Raw genomic sequence first — 16,191 nt, forward strand, 5'->3', positions numbered from 1 at the left:
AATATAGCAAACTGAAATATGTACCGTGTGACAATCCTCTCCAGCCTGGGCTTAAAAATGAGGTCAGATGTTGCGTGTGAAAGTAAAAGTAGTGTCTGATTAGGTTTTAACTTACTTTTAAAGATAGACAGGACAAATTTAAGAATATATGTACATATATATTCCGCAGGAAATTTCGCGGATAACTGTTGTGTGATTTAAACCTTGTATTTGACTTATCACATAAAATGCTAGGCTATTTCATTAAATATTTAAAATATTCGTTTGATCTTATATTTTTTTTTTCGATCTATTTCCTCAGTTTTTTAGCCTTAACTTGCCCACGATGTTATTTTTGCTCTAATTGGCAATTGCGAATGAATTTTAATATTAAATACAATTTATTTAGATACCATATAACTGTTTTTTTATGGAATTTAAATAGACTTTACAATATAAATTGCTGGATGGAAGGTAATAAATGTTTCCTACATAATTATAAATTATTTCGACTATCTATCTAACATATCTAAAAATGTTATCTCTTGGTTTGTTTAAGCAAATTGCTTTAACTTTTTCTCCTTTTTTTTGCATTTATTGCTATTTAATTCAAATTGAAGTGGAATTGCAATTGAATTAGACACATTTAGATTGTTTGACTGTATTTCTTTTTTTTTCGCCTGCGGGTTCTGTCGTTCATTATTGGGCTTGTCGTCTTCCATACCTTCGCAGATAATTACATTTTGTATTGCCACTTTTAGTTCGTGCGGCGTTTTCCCAATCACCGTGGAAAGGTTGGGTAAGTTTTTAAAAAAATCGGCAGTATCTGTTATCTTATGATCAATTGCTTTTGAAGCTTTGTCATCGAAACTCTGCAACCAGTCATAAATTTTCTCACCATTATCTGAGGGTATTTCTGGGCTGATTTTATTTGCTTTGGGTGTATTATCCGCTTTACCGACTTTATTAGCCAGCTTTAAAGCATCGGCAATTAACTTGTTTTCTAATTCGCAATCGGTGCCCGACTCAATTTTTCCCCTGCTATCATTAATGTTCTTAATAGTTTTGACTTGTTCAGCTAAGGGTTTAAAGAGCATTTCTCGCTGACGCTCGTAGACCTCCTGGACCGAGCTATGCGGGACGTCCTGGGGCTACAAAAAAAGTTATTGTATAAAATAAATAATAATTATAATGAATATGTACTTCGTTAGTTTGAGCTTTAAGCCGGTCATTCATAATCAGCTGATTAGACTTTGATCTATTGGGTGGCTGCCTTTGATATGGACGCGATCTATCCTGACACGAACGTAGATAGTTTTTAATCTGTTGTTCCAGAATCTTGTGCGGGAGTGGAAATTGTTGTTGCAGTTGATCTTTCGATTGTGGTTGCTGCGTTTGCTCCATTGACTGCAAGCTTCCGGGCCAATGAGGCTGCGGTTTTCGCTGTTGCTGAAAATGTTGTTGTTTTTGTTCGTCTTCTTCTTCTCCTTGTGGATCATTCTGCGACTGCTGTAAGGAATTTTTTTCCACACCTTGTTTATTTTGCTGTGTCGGGGGTTGCTGTTGTAGCACCTGCTTCGGGTGTTGAACTGGAATGTATTGTCTTTGTTCTTGTGCTAATCTAGATGTCTACATAAATTTAAATATTGCATATTAAAAAATACCCAATTTCCTAAAACCGTAATGATTAAATAGCCAACCTTCTGCGGAACTGGATGTTGCTGTTGTGGTTGTTGCTGTTGTTGTTGTGGTTGTTGTTGTTGTTTTGGTTGTTGTTGATGTTGATGCTGCTGCGGGATATTTTCTTGTCCAGGTTTCCAGTCTGGCTGTGTATTCTTTACCAAGCCAAGCGAATCAGAGTTGCTCTTTGTTGGCTGTTGTCCAGGTTTTATGCGTGGTATACGTAACATAGATATGGAATCCGACACGCCAGGTATCTTCACCGGTTTCTGCTTCGCGGGTTGAGGTTTAGCTGGAGGATTGCTTTTGGCTATTGGCAGCTGCAACTGGTTGACATGTGTTCGTGTTAGTTGCTCTATCTAAAAACGAATACACAGAAATGATCGATAAGGAAAATATTATTAATCTTTTACGTCAACCGCAGTTACACTTTGAATTCTTATGTAGGGCTCCGAAGTAGACAGCATGCATTTCCAGAATTCTTCGTAGTTTTCCTGCCATTCTGCATAGGTATACTTGTCAATGCCCGTTTGAGTTACTATCTGGCTCCACATGCGTTTAATATCCGCTTTTTTCAGCCTGCATGCCTCCATTATTATAAGCGCCTTATTGGGATGCGTTACCTTTTTTCCCAACTCAATTAGCAGTCTTGAAACAAGGCCTACTACCATTGAATTTATATATTTTAATAATTCTACAATGCTATTATGATAGTTTAATCGATAGGAGGCAAATTTTGATGTACTTAATGTTCTGTTAGCACAATGGACTGTTCCGAAAATAGATCCATTATAAAAATAATTTAGTCAAGTAAAATACATCTAACATTTTATTAATTTTTAATATTTATTGCAAATTCAATTTCTTAATCTTGTTTTGCCTAGCTACATATGCAAACTTTCATATAATGCATGTATAACAATAAATATATTCATGTTTTCACTATTATATTTCAAATACATATAATATTATTACATTGTTCATTTTTACATTCGTAAGCAGCAAACGCAGTATGCGTATATACATATATGTATATGAATTTATGTATATGCTTTGTATAAATATTTGATTTTAATTTGCAATAAGTAAACTATTTATTCAAAATTTGTATACGCGTTACTTACTTGAGTTTTTATATTGGATGTTTAATGTGGTACTTTTGATTTAGTTGAGAGTAGAACATGTTGATTAGTATTGTGTGTTGAGATACTGTGTAAGTAAAAACGATAATTAATTTAATTGGAATGAATTGAATTTGAATACAAAATTTAAATAACTTGGAGTGGTAGTACTCAATACTTATCAGTTTATAGATTTGGCCAATTGTTTTGCTATTTAGCACATCGATTACAACAGCAATACATACACATAGACATTAGATTAGTACATAATACGTATAATTACTAGAATTAAGTATTTTGATATGATCATGAATCACAACAATGTGTTATCAATATCTATTAAATATACAATGTTTTAGTTGGGCGTAATATCGATGAAGAATTACATAGTTACATATTCAGGTAGAAATACATTCATTTGATTTACTCGTTTTAAAATAATTAACAATGTACTATAAATATATGTAAATATGTATATATATATATTTTAAAAATTGCTGCTTTAAAAGTCTAAGCAATAATAATAAAACAAAAACAATAAAATAAGAATGAAACATTTTGTAAAAGGAAAACATTCTTTGGAACAGTAGCAAATGTCGTTACCTAGCTTAAAAATAATAAAACAAATACAAACATGTATAGTTTAGTTTGTAATAGTATAGTATATAGTTTAACTATGTACGTAAGTATATGACGACGAACGGCAACGTGAATAGTGTCCGTATTCAGTACGGCTCAGTCTTCTGCTAAACTCAACGCAGTGATTGATGATAAAAACGAAATGACAAATATCGAGGACGTGCTTGATAGCATTGGCATTGACTTCGCATACTGGACTTAGGCGTTATTGTTCTCGCCGCAGCATTGTATGCAGTCCATGCAGTTGTGCTACCTGTTGCCATCATTCTTCCGGCTTATATTCGATGAGGTCAATTGTATCTATAAAAGAAAAACAGCATTTAGTGGTGGCCTTTTAAGTTTGCAGTTGGAAATACAAGTGGGTAGTTAAGTGTGTATGCTTTACAAAAGCAAGGTTCATGCGTGCAATAAGTGACTGACCTTTAGTCCTTGCATTATTATTTGTGTTATTCTTAATGCTACCGTGTTTAAACTTCTCACGCACAACAACAAGTACAAAACGTGTAAAGTGACAAAAACATACAAACAACATTTAGAGGTGTACAGATAGAGATGACAGTTAAATGAGTGTGGGTTTGTATATCAGTGCAATGTAATATTAAAAGAAAAAAATGCAAGCACACCTGCAGTGAGCGTATAGTATCCAGCAATGCTTTCTTCTCTTCTAGCAATATGCTAATGTCATCCTGTGCTGCCTTTAAATACGACCGTAAGACATCTGTTTCCTGTTTAGTCTTTTGCCTGTTATGCATTTGAAAATTAAAGTTTATTGCAATGCTTATCATTCCAAAGCGCAACACACCAACCTATAATTATCTGTGTTGATTTTGGAATCGACAAGTTGTTTTCGCATGTGCTCATTGTCGAGCTTCATTTGCTGCATGACAAGCTGCATAGAAAGCAGCTCACGATCACGTTCGCGTGGTAGTCCACGGAAGACGCTACCTAATGCCTGATGCTGCTCAGAAGTCATGTTTGTATCTGCAAATGTAACAAGTTTTTAAAAATGTCAAATAGGATGATAAAGGTTTATACTCGCCTATGGGCTGTATATTGATTTGGCCACTCTTGTCGCGCTCCAAACGCATGCGACCAATACACAGATTAATAGGCACTGCGCCCGGTGAAGTAATATTGACAGGCGGTCGATCTTCCAGCAAATTTATACGCACGTTTTCCAGATTTATCTTATTTAAAATGTAAAACAAATCAGTTATTACAAACATTTTAGACTTTAAAACCACTCTACCGTAAGGGGCATGGGCGATGAAATAATCTCATCTTCAGCCAGATCACCTAGACCTATAACTGTGCTCATAGACAAATCTATATTAATATCCTTAACGTGTATCTCGGCATGATGTGTAAACCAGCTATTTTTAAATATATATATATTTATTACAAATGATTTAAGCTTAAATCTCGAGACTAACTTACCTTTGAATACGTTTGCGATCGATGATGCCTTCGATTTCCTTTGGCATGTTAAGTGTCTCTTCGAGGCGCAGTCTAATGCAGGGCGGCGCTTCTGGATTGTATGGCGCCAGATTCCAGGACTTACAACGCGCTCCAAACTTTGTCTGTAAATGTGCAACAACATCAATCAATTTGAACCCATACCCTACATAATAATACTCTAGTTTTAGTAAGTAGAATTGCATGCATACCACTACGAACATGTAAAGCAACAAGCACTCACACACATGCAATCCGCTTTGTGTATGTGTGTGTGTGTGTGTGTGATTGAGGGATTAAGAGTGTTAAATGATGTTAAGGATAGTCTACTAAGCAGAGTTAATTTTGAGTTTACTTTTTGTGATTAAGACTAAGATATTTATTCATTTGGCATTGAAGTCTAGTAGCGTGAAAATTGTGAAGCCAAATATATTGTTCCTGTTAGTGTTGTCTTTGTTGTGTTCGTTATGAGTAATATTCGTATATGCCCAGTTTGGGTGTTAAACGCCTTTAAACCTAAATGAAGGAAAAATCAAGCCAATTTGCAACATAAAATCCAAGAAAAAACGAAAAACAAAACTAAACACTACAAAAAATCCATTGAGTACAAACTATACTATATCTGAAACGCCTAATGGACAGGAGCGTAGAGGAGCATGGAAGAGGCATGCTTAAAAACATTCGTATTAAACAATAAACATTTTTAAAAAGCTGCCTATATTTGAGATTTTTAAGTTTTTTGGGTAAATTCACTGTTTATTTACGATAAGTAACCCGTTCCAACTAGCATATTCATATAAACAAATACAATGTAACAACCTTAACTATTGGGCAAAAACACTTTTAAACTGCAACAGCGCTGGCAAAAAGCCAACCAAAATTTAACTACAAAAAAATGTTAAAAAATTTTAAAATTAAAGAAAAAATAGGCATAAAATATTTGTTTAGTAAGTATATACAAAAGCAGCAAAACAAACTAAAAGTTAGCTTTTAGAAAATAATTTCAATTTTGTAGTTGATCTTTTTTATACCTTGTTCGCTTGATGCGCGATCTATTTTGTTGTTGAAGAGTGTTGGTTGTTGTGGTCGTTGTTGTTTAGATAATGTGTCATGTAGATGTTGTAAGTTAATTTACAAAGTGTTCGTTGTTGATTATAGAGTAAATTATACGTTGAGCACAATATTCGTATTTAATTAGCACACATTGAGATCGTTTTTTTATATGAGAACATATTCGGGTTTTAGAGAAAAGAGAAAATATAATGAGAAAATGATTATATGAGAAGTTTATCTTACAGTCATAATTATTTTAATTATTGTAGTTTTTTTTTAATATTTAAATTGATCGGAGCATGCAGAATACGTTATGGAAAGTTGAGCAAATAACACTTAATTTAGAGTCGGCAAAAGGTTCAAAGAAAATATTTGAGAATTTAAAGAAACGTAACGAAATGATTTGCTTATATACAAAACACAAATCATATAATAAAAAAAATGTGGGCAATCCAAAATAAAATATAACATAAATCAAGGTAAGATAACTTAAAATCTTGCGCACCTGCAACTCATCCCAGGGTATAGCGCCACACTCATCACAAGAAATGGCAGCCACTTGCAGACGCACCGAGGATTTAGGACCCTCCTGCTGGCGTATGAGCTCCACAGTGGTCAATCTATGTTTTAAAATATAACTTCGATTAAATCGCTGAATTATCAAACTACGTAGCGTGCAATTGCAACCTAAAGGTGGCCATGGAGACCAGATCCCGTCGCCGCCAGGTGATTGCCTCTGAGGGCTCCGAGGGCGAGGACATGTTTGTCTTATAGCTGCTAGGCTCCTCGTACACCTCGCTTGCTACCTCAACTGGAGAGGCCTTCATATTGTTGTCAGTCGTAAATGGATTGAGACGGAACATAACATCCATGCAGTCCATGGTCTTGTCGTCGCCCATTACAATGGAAAAGTTCTCTGAATCGGAGCTTATGTCACTCTGTACAGAGAAGGTATCACTGGCATCGTCATTGGGCGTGCCCGATTTAATGGCCGAATCAATGGAAGTCATAAAACTGGAGAAGCCCTTCTTCATAGATAGCAGACCCGAATTAATTTCTTTGGTAATACTGGGCACAGCGTCGGTACCAGCACCAGGTCGCACTGTGCTCTTTAAGCTCTTCGAGGCAGATGATATTAATTGCGATTGCATGGAGATGCCAGTGTCAGGCCTTGAGCCCTGACTCGGCGTTGAGGAAGCCAAAGTTGGAGTGCTCTGGATTTGCACATTGTAGCTACAAATATAAATCGAATTAGTGGATTTCTAAGTGGATTAACGAAATTATGATTACCCATGTGTATTGGGATTGGATGTATGAATGCCACTATCAAAGGGCGGATCATTGGTCACTGGGGATGGCGATTCTACGCTTCCAAATGTATTACTTTTCAGCTGATCCAGCGGAGGTGGTGTGGGCCATGTTATATTTGTGCCTGTGAAATTTGTGATTGTTTTATACGAATCGTAACGAGTTTCCGATTAATTTATAATATTTTATAGGCACTTATTAGTTATTGCGTTATTTTAGTTTAAAAACATGCGAGATTATTTATGTGGAAGTGTTTTTGCGAGCCAAATAGAATTTAACTTCTTTAATAATTGTAATATTTATTTATTCAACGACGATATTACTTTATCACAATACGCCATATATTTACAAAGGTTGATATCACGGTGACTCTTATATCGTGATAATACTACATGATAACAAGATTATAAAAAATGTTTTCTTCGAGACGAAACATTAATTGTGTATTTACAAGTATTGGTTCTGTTACTTCCATCAGGCCTTTAAAAACACCCATTACATGTTAACAATTAGTAGTTTGAAGTCCTACAAAAAAATCCTACATTTCGATTTAAAAAAGTATCTTTTTAGTAAATAAGCGAAAGTACAGCATAAAAAGCAAAAAAAAATATGTATATAGAATGGAAAAGGTTCCTTACTAGGGGTTAAGGACAGTGAGTTAGACTAGCTAGTAAGCACGAATCAGTGAAAACTACTTGTGAGATTTTGTTAGTTTTTGGATTTTGTTTTTCGTGATAATTATTGCTATCACTAGGTAGAAACAATTCTTTGGTTAGTTTCGTTAACTAGCGCTTAGTCATTAAATTTAAAACTAAAGAGTTGTTGAGGAGAGACAACAAAAGAAATAAATTTCTTACTATTCATGTGTAAATCATCACCCAAACTAGCTGAATCGGGTAAGACACTTTCAGCATCACCACCACTCGATTCCTTACCAGGTGTTGGCGATGGCATCACAAGCGTCACCTCAATCTGTGGCACAACACAGCCAAATATAATCGACTTTTGTTGATTTTGCTGTACCAAGTTAAGAAAGAAACACCAAGTTAGTTGCATATATCTTTAAAGTGTGTGTGTGTGTGTGTGTGTGTGTGTGTGTGCGCGTGTGTGCGGTAGACGAACCTTTTGCAAGATGCGTTCCGCGTCCAAGTTAAGGAACGTGGACATTTCGTTGAACTCCTCGGCTAGACGCAGCAGAAACAACAATTGATAGTGATCGATTTGCAGGCTAACCAAATTCGATATATGTGCAATCGCATGAACATCAGCGCAACGTTCGATGGGCGTGGAAGCATTCGTTGCCGGTGGCTGCAAGACGCGCACATCCTCATCGCTAAGGAACGGATTGCGTGGCAAAGGTGGCAACGAAGGCAGTGGCGCTAGTCCCATGCTCTCCATGTGCGAGCTAGCAGTGCTTTGACGCCTGCCCAGTTCCAACTGTGCCTGTGCCTGAGCTGCACCTCCTGCATGCAGCCAGAGCGTAATGGGCACCGCATCCACAAAGGGTATGGATTTATTGGGACCTAGCGAGCGAGCGCCCAGAAAATCCACCCATATGGGATCCAATTTAATGCACCAGACATCACGCGGCTCCGACCACATGGCATAGCGTGACAGGCACTGAGTGGATGCGGAACGCGGTAAATGCGTCTGCGTTGGTGTCATGGGTGTCGACATTATGCTCACATCTGAGGCGGCCACGTGCGATAGAATACGATCCGTAACAATGCACATGTCACCCTCGACGGAGGGAAAGCCGGTGCCAAAGACCAGCGAGCCCTCCTGCAGTGAGTGCAGCGCCTGAGCCAAATCCGCACGTGAGCTCCCCATTTCACGTATATTGGTAAGGGCAAAGCGAGAGATTTGGATTTGCATTGTCTTGGGACGATCCTTTTGGTTGGGCGCATCCAGCGCCGCTTCCATGACCACGCGCGGCATAATGGCTTCCACCTTGACATCCATGTACATCAGATTTGGCTCCTGTTCAACGTTGAGCGCAGCGGCCATCTGTGTACCATTGGAGCCATTCGAGGCATTTGAAGCAATGGAGCCGCGCGAGCTCTGTGGCTGGTCCTGCAACGTGGCCTGGGAGCCGACGCTGGTGCGAAGCAAACTCTCGTGCAGATTCAAGCCAAACGAATTCAACCACAATATCGAGCTGAGATCAAAATGCACTTGCAGCGGGTTAATGTGCACAAACATCTTTGAAGGCGGCACTGCAAGATATCCAAAATCAAACAATTGGTATCTAATTGATCATTTAGCATGAATAAAATACTTACGCGGAAAAACAAAATCACCGGGATAGTAAAAGTATGTGTACTCAGCGTGCACTATAGGCATCTCGGCGGGAAACGAGTAACGATCCTTATCACCTAAAATAAAAATCAAATGTCAGTCGAATTGAACAAGAGATGACACCAATTCAACTACAAATGAAACACACAAAGTATTTTGGCATAGGGTAGAATCAATAGATCATACGCGTTAATCTCCTAAGATATTTATTTGTAGTTCAAGTTTATAAATGTAAAATAATTGACCTAATTGTAAAATATTTAATTTGAAACAAATCAAATAAATAACTTTCAAATTAAACAATGTTTTATTGTTATATGGGATAATTCTTTTTAAATATCCCTCAACTTGAATTGAAAAAATATTTAGTAAACATTGAGTTTGTCACATAAACCGCTAAATACAAATTTGTTTAAGCGAATTCGGGGTTGATCTATTTATTCCGCCCATTGCCCACAGCGCAATGCTTGCATGATATTCACCTGAGGATTTGTTTTTCCTTTTGTGTTGTGCTACAATAACAACAGAATGACAAAAACAGGCACAACAAACAACAAAAGCGTTTTACAAACGTGACAATTAGATGATGAGGATGTCATGACGGCAAATAAAAACATGTGAATTGTGTTAAAAGGACAATAAAACAACAAAAGGAACAAAGCAGAGAACGAGAGAAAGAGAAATTTGTGAAAATTCATTAGTTAAGCGGTGTAAGCGTAGGTTTGGCATGTTTGTGGGTGAGTCTGTGTGATGCTTTAAATATTAATGTACATTTTTCTTTACTAAAAAAGCGGGCTTTATGTACTGTAATCTTATATAACATTATTGTCCCGCTGCAACTGTTAAAAATTGAAAATTGAATGTATGTATGTATATGTGTGTTTACTTTTTTAATATTTTTTAATGTGGAGAAATGGAGTTTGCTAATTGGTTCATACCTGAGACAAACTCTTTGGGCATTTGCTTTTTGCCCGACGTAGTCACGCGGTACAACGTAAAATCTTCGATTCTCAGTATGAAGCAGGAGCTCATCAGCTTGGCCAGATTCTCCAGAGTACTGCGCTGCTGGGCTGCTTGTGTGTACTGACTGCTAGCCGAGGCATTGCCCGAGCCGCCAACCGAGCCTGAACCGGAGCCCGAACCGCCGGCAGCCGCTGCTGCAGTAGGCGTGCTGCTGCCATTGGAGCCGGGGCCACCGCTTCCGTATTGTGAGCCCAGTAGCGAGGCATTCAACATAATGGGGGAAGCTGGCGCGCTGCGGTTCAGCGGTGCATGGGTTGCCGGTCGATTGGGCTGACTGAGATTAAGCACTGCCTCACGAAAAGCATTTAGCGATTCTTTAAGCCACAGCGCAGGCGCCACCGACGCCTCCTTGTACTTGGCCCAGTGCGAGCGATCCGATTTGGCCAAATGATAGGGATAGTAATCCACCTGAAACGCAGTCACAGATACCTGCAGGGCACCGCCTTTGTCCAGGTCAGGATAACTCGAACGTCCATCGCCTTCATCATCGCACAAGTGCAAATCAATGCGTTGACTAAAGAAATGATATGAGGTTTCGCGTACATCGAATGCATTGAACATCCGCTGGGCCGTTGTCGTGTGTACCGATTCCGAGAGGCGATTCTGTTGCTGTGCTACCTGCGCCTGGTATTCAGGCAGAGTCTAAGCGAAGGCGATGAAAAGCAATATTAGTTATTAGCCGAATCCATATATTTTCCAATTCTACAAACCTGAAGTTTGCGCGCGGCCTTTGTCTTTTGTGTAGCATGTGTGGCTGCCTTGATTAATCCCGAAAGTGAGTCGACGAAATGCAGCGCTGCCTTCAGCTGCGAATCGGTCAGCACCCACAGCAGATCATCCAGTATGAGAACTAGTCGCGAAGCCAACAAAGTACAATCCGCTAGACGTTTGCGAATGGTAATACGGCAACGCGCATGGTTCGTCAGCAAACGCAGCGGAGTCAGGGATTTGTCCTGAGTGGAGCTGGCCTCGATGCGCACCGTTTGCCAAGAGAGCTCTTTAAAAATTAATATGATGCCCTTATGAGCATCTTTAAGGCGCGTCAAACGCAAATCGGCGTTAACCCATTTCGGCGTCTTGGACTCCACGCGTATGCGCGACATTTGCACGGAGGCGGTGAAAGCGGCACTCACAAAATTCACATTGACCGTGTTCACCACAATGGTGATGCCGTCAACGACCTTGTGAATGAAGCTGTATTTACCCTGAGGCACTTGCGGAAGCGCTGCGGCGGTAGCATTTCCTACGCCAGCATCGCGGCTTGTGGGATTGCAGGTCTCGATGGTAATGCGCACCTCGTCGAGCGTCTATTCGAAATGGAGAAAGCGATTACCAAATTGTTCAGATCATATAAAAACTGTTAACTTACCAATGTTATGGGCACGCTTTTAAGCTTGGTCCAGCTGATTCGAAATGAAACATGATTGCACCAGGCCGATGTCAGGCGCAGCCAACTGGGCAGTTCCAATAGCTCGGTGAGCACACGCTCATCCAATTCAAGATTCGACAGCTCACCCTCACCTCGAAATGTGCTCAAATTGATTTTGTCCGATGAAAGATTCTTCGTGTAGCTATTAAGTTGAGATAAAAACCGATAGATATTAACAATGCATAATTGAGATTGTACCAAGATGTTTATTTCAACATGGTTGCGCCCAAAACTGTCAACACCCATTTGAGGAAACAAGTGGCGCCAAAGTCAGCTTCGGCGTCAAATGGTGACCCGTCAGTTGCCATCAATTGACCCATTTCAAATAATTCATTTGCATGCATAATTGAAATCGGAATATTGATTAAATTGCAGTTTCTAGCTTTTCAAAAGATATCTGAGTTTCACGTGAATCAAGAAATATTAAATACTTTAACAATATAGGAATATCCTTACAAACATCTTTTTAAACATATATAGAAAATTTCGTTTTGTTTGTCATACTCGAGGGTTCTTTGTTTGACGAATTAACTCTTTTTAAATAAGTATTTAGTACTATATTTGACCATATGTTTTATCGATGCGTTATTTATATTAAACGTGGGGGGCAAACAAAACTGGAGAGAAGGCAACAAGTTGGCTTTGTTTGAAGCTTAACTGCGTATGATGCAGAAATTTATAATACACTAATACTACACAATAGGTTCTTATATCGATGCCTTCTTACATACGGACTGACGGACGGACAGAGAAACGTACAATGCTTGATCCACTCGTCTATTTATGCTGACCACGAATATATACATATGTATTTACACTTTATGGGTCGCAGATACTTCCTTCTGCCTTTTACATAAATTTGTAAAAAACCAGCTTCCCAGCTGTTACGGTTTGGGCTGTGCGTCGATCAGGATAAATCGTTTTATATATAGAAATATGTTTGTAAATTCTTAGATGTGTACACAACAATACACCAACAATAACAAGAGGACACGCAAAGAAAAAAGAAAACATTACGATGGGTCAAAAAACATTTTTGTGGGCCCCAAAATCAGAGAGAATCCGGTTTGTCATTACTGTGAACTTTTGCTAACCTGATTAAAACTAATATCCAATCTATGTGTACAGTTATACAAACGCATATGCTTTTGGGTAAAAAACTAAGTAAAACATATTGTAAAGTCTAAACAAAATTTAAAAAATAAAGAATGCAAAAGCCGGTGACCCATTTAATTTTAATTGGTTTCTTTTCGATAACAGATGTAAACACGAGAACGAGAGAGGGAGGTGCGACCTTTCACTTGTTACTCTTAGGGGGTGGAGTGGGCAAAAAATGTACGTTCTTATGGGGGCTTAAAGGTACACGGTAAAGAAACCACGCACCCCTTCATGCAATTGTTGAGAGGCTGCAAGAAATACACATACATAAACAGTGGCGGACACCGACACACACTCAGGGACAACGGCATTTAGGCAACAACAACGAGAAGAACAGTAATTGAAACAGAGCAAAAGCAGCGCTTGGAAAAATCAATTTAATTTCCCTCGGCAACTGGCGCCAGAGCAACCGACCGACCTCTACAAGGCCGTAATTAGCATAAAGTTTACAATTCAATTTAATGCTAACTCGTTTATATTGACACTTACATGGACAAATGCTTGAGCAATTGGTTTTTTATCAGCGAGACCATTTTGCGACGTCAGCAGGCGGCGGGCGGGTTGCGATTATCAGGCACTGATGCAAAGACAACAGTAGCAGCAGCAATGATGACGATTAAAAACAATCTCGCAGCAGTCTACTGCACTCTCAGCACATTCTTTCGTTAAAATATAGAGGCACAAAGGAGCACTTGAACTGTTTTGCTTTATATGCGAATTTTTAATTCAAGCCTGAGAAATGGCTTTTGTGGATATAACTTAAAGCCGTTTTCAGGCGTTACGCATGCATAAGAGCTTCCGGCATCGGTTTGTTTAGACTACGCGCGTATTAGTCATAATTTATAGAATTTTTTATTATTTTTAGCAATTCTTATCGCGAACCTTTTCTTGCGTGCAATCGACGCAGATACTGGTGCTTAGAGATGCGCATAATCGCTGTACCTGTGACTCGGTTTCTGTGACTAAGAATTCACTCTTCCTAATTTATAAAAACATAGAGAGAGAGAGAGAGTCTCATTTCAAAAATTGAAGACCGATTTTTTTTAACAAATGCAGCAAAAATAACACTTACACAGCTATTCTCTTCTCTATTGTATGTACTTATCGATAGCATCGATTTATATCTTCCTTAATCTCAAGCAATACTGCACACTATTTTCGAGTGCTATACAGCACTACTAGCTTGCATACATTTGCATTTCACATCTAATAAAAGTTTAAGTTTAAGTTTCTGTTTAAAGTGTCTGCTTCAAGAGTCAACCAAATAACCCGCAAGCAATTATTTTAGAGAAATCGATAAAGTCCATTTGACAGGCTACAGTGCAATGTCGAGTGGCGATGTGGCTTCAGTGGACGAACTAGTCGAGCGCGTGGTGGAAGTTACCGCTTGCACAGCAGAGGAGGCCAAACACTACCTTGGCGCCTGTGCCAACGACGTTGCCGCAGCCGTTGCTTTGTTTTTTGAACAGGGTGGCAGCAGTGCAGGCATTGACGCTTCGACGTCCAGTACAGCAGCCGCTGAGAATGAAGAGGAGGTGCGTGCACCCATTGCGCCAGTACGGGAACAACTTCTCCTACCGGAGGACGATAATTTTTTCGCGTCTGGCAGCAGTAATACCAGTCGTTTATCCCGAGTAACGCAGCGGGTTAAGGTTTGTCCCCTACGTGATTTCGCACGTGAGGGTGCCCTAATGGAGGAGCAGCTTCAAGCCACGGGAGTTTACTCAGATCCGAGCACGCACCGCCGACGGCGAGAGCGTTCTGCTCAAATGGTTGTGGCTGGACAGGCCATGTCGCTACAAAGCCGCTCAAGCGGCAACTCTTCGTCCCGCCTTGGAGATCTTTTTCGGCCACCCACTGACCTGCTCTACTCAGGCTCGCTCGCAGCAGCGCGTGAATTTGCCAGCAAACGAGAGAGATGGCTACTTGTTAATGTTCAAGGCGACAATTTTCAGTCGCAAACGATGAATCGCGATGTTTGGAGCATCAAGGAGCTAAAACAGTTGGTACGACGTCAGTTCGTGCTCTGGCAGGTGGATAACGATAGCTCAGAGGGTCGGCGTTTTGTCGCCTTCTATCACTGTGCTAAGTTGCCATATTTGTGCGTTATAGATCCACGCACTGGAGAAGAGGTCTGGCGCAGCCCAGAGCCCAATCAGCAAAATGTAATGCCGGATTTGCGGCAGTTTCTGCGGGATCATCGCGACTTTTCACTAGAGGAGGCGAGTACCTCAAAACGCGCAGCCATTCAAATTGATGACGACGACGATCAGGAAGACGTTGCCTCGTGCTCCTCTTCAACCGTTGGTACTCCCAAAAAGCGCGCCAAACTATTGGAACTCAGCGAGGAGGAGCAATTGGCGCTGGCTATCAAGAATTCTATGAATGAAAATGGCGGCGCTGCGGAAACTAAGAATGCTAATGCCAGCGACTGTGAGAGCCTAGAGGAGTTCGACGAGGACGAGCTCAAAGGCGCCGCCATTTCTTATGAAGCTCAACTGGGCTCGCAAGCGGAGGAACTAACTGCTATGAAGCTGCGCCTTATCGACGCCGAAGGCAGCGAAGAGGTTATTCAATTGCGGTGGCCCTCTGATACCAAGCTAAAGACACTGCGTGTGTATATACGGCAAACGCACAAGCACATACCACTGGAGGGCTACAAGCTGATCTGTGCTTTTCCGCGCAAGTCGCTTGAAATGGAGCACAACGAAGCCACGCTGAAAGAACTGGGCCTGCATCCCTCCGCTAATGTGCATCTCACGCTGGACGAGTAACTGTTTATATCGGCGATTTGCTATAATATTTATTTCACGTTATTTGTCTTATCCTTCTACTATACATGAATTAAATACCTACATATACTAAATTAATAATAAGGGAATAATAAATAAAATCATGAACATACGCTATGGTTCAATTTTAATGATCAAAGGCTTGTTTTAAATTATATTCAGCAAAATTCCATTTCACAAAGTATGCCAATTCAAATAATTGTATTACGCGCCCAATTGCAGTATGGCAACACTGCAGTGTATATATCTAACAAAT

The 16,191-nt window shown here is 39.7% G+C and overlaps 3 protein-coding genes across 9 annotated transcripts; 1 reads left to right on the forward strand and 2 right to left on the reverse strand.

Moving 5' to 3' along the window:
• Positions 1-428: 428 nt before the first annotated feature.
• On the reverse strand, positions 429-2,346 carry LOC135426112 (heat shock protein DDB_G0288861-like). Of its 3 annotated transcripts, none has more exons than XM_064679102.1 (4): positions 2,073-2,346; positions 1,680-2,018; positions 1,183-1,608; positions 429-1,130 (listed from the first exon to the last, which is right to left on the reverse strand). In XM_064679102.1, the coding sequence occupies exons 1-4, from the start codon at positions 2,328-2,330 to the stop codon at positions 534-536; spliced, it is 1,620 nt and encodes a 539-aa protein (XP_064535172.1). In that variant the 5' UTR covers positions 2,331-2,346; the 3' UTR covers positions 429-533. The 3 variants fall into 3 exon arrangements, with proteins under 3 accessions (XP_064535172.1, XP_064535175.1, XP_064535174.1); XM_064679105.1 differs by having other exon boundaries at positions 2,283-2,333; XM_064679104.1 differs by having other exon boundaries at positions 432-1,130; positions 2,088-2,346.
• Positions 2,347-2,481: 135 nt separating this feature from the next.
• On the reverse strand, positions 2,482-14,053 carry LOC135426074 (bridge-like lipid transfer protein family member 3A). Of its 5 annotated transcripts, none has more exons than XM_064679058.1 (18): positions 13,633-14,053; positions 11,926-12,127; positions 11,267-11,863; positions 10,472-11,198; positions 10,016-10,045; positions 9,518-9,610; positions 8,358-9,451; positions 8,171-8,252; positions 7,218-7,359; positions 6,615-7,160; positions 6,433-6,547; positions 5,906-5,926; positions 4,857-4,999; positions 4,669-4,792; positions 4,459-4,606; positions 4,226-4,400; positions 4,043-4,160; positions 2,482-3,719 (listed from the first exon to the last, which is right to left on the reverse strand). In XM_064679058.1, the coding sequence occupies exons 1-18, from the start codon at positions 13,674-13,676 to the stop codon at positions 3,669-3,671; spliced, it is 4,452 nt and encodes a 1,483-aa protein (XP_064535128.1). In that variant the 5' UTR covers positions 13,677-14,053; the 3' UTR covers positions 2,482-3,668. The 5 variants fall into 5 exon arrangements, with proteins under 5 accessions (XP_064535128.1, XP_064535125.1, XP_064535129.1 ...); XM_064679055.1 differs by having other exon boundaries at positions 8,093-8,252; XM_064679059.1 differs by lacking the exon at positions 10,016-10,045.
• Positions 14,054-14,296: 243 nt separating this feature from the next.
• On the forward strand, positions 14,297-16,074 carry LOC135426076 (UBX domain-containing protein 7). Its single transcript, XM_064679061.1, has one exon. It carries the CDS (start codon positions 14,469-14,471, stop codon positions 15,915-15,917), a length of 1,449 nt encoding a protein of 482 aa, XP_064535131.1. The 5' UTR covers positions 14,297-14,468; the 3' UTR covers positions 15,918-16,074.
• The last annotated feature ends 117 nt before the right edge of the window (positions 16,075-16,191 follow it).

The sequence above is a fragment of the Drosophila montana genome, unplaced genomic scaffold (genome assembly GCF_035044405.1).
Source record: "Drosophila montana isolate Dmon_TW-CO22-7 unplaced genomic scaffold, ASM3504440v1 contig_1964_1, whole genome shotgun sequence".
NCBI lineage: Eukaryota > Metazoa > Arthropoda > Insecta > Diptera > Drosophilidae > Drosophila > Drosophila montana.

Bases quoted from the DNA above. Each gene is read 5' to 3' on its own strand.
- LOC135426074 (XM_064679055.1), bottom strand. From the start codon at position 13,676: ATGGTCTCGCTGATAAAAAACCAATTGCTCAAGCATTTGTCCAT. The intron at 4,607-4,668 runs GTAGAGTGGTTT...ATTTTAAATAAG, and splicing joins CATCGCCCATGCCCCTTACG to ATAAATCTGGAAAACGTGCG. The intron at 4,161-4,225 runs GTTGGTGTGTTG...AATGCATAACAG, and splicing joins ATCAACACAGATAATTATAG to GCAAAAGACTAAACAGGAAA.
- LOC135426076 (XM_064679061.1), top strand. From the start codon at position 14,469: ATGTCGAGTGGCGATGTGGCTTCAGTGGACGAACTAGTCGAGCGCGTG.
- LOC135426112 (XM_064679102.1), bottom strand. From the start codon at position 2,330: ATGGTAGTAGGCCTTGTTTCAAGACTGCTAATTGAGTTGGGAAAAAAG. The intron at 2,019-2,072 runs GTAAAAGATTAA...ATTCGTTTTTAG, and splicing joins AAAGTGTAACTGCGGTTGAC to ATAGAGCAACTAACACGAAC. The intron at 1,609-1,679 runs GTTGGCTATTTA...AAATTTATGTAG, and splicing joins AACATCCAGTTCCGCAGAAG to ACATCTAGATTAGCACAAGA.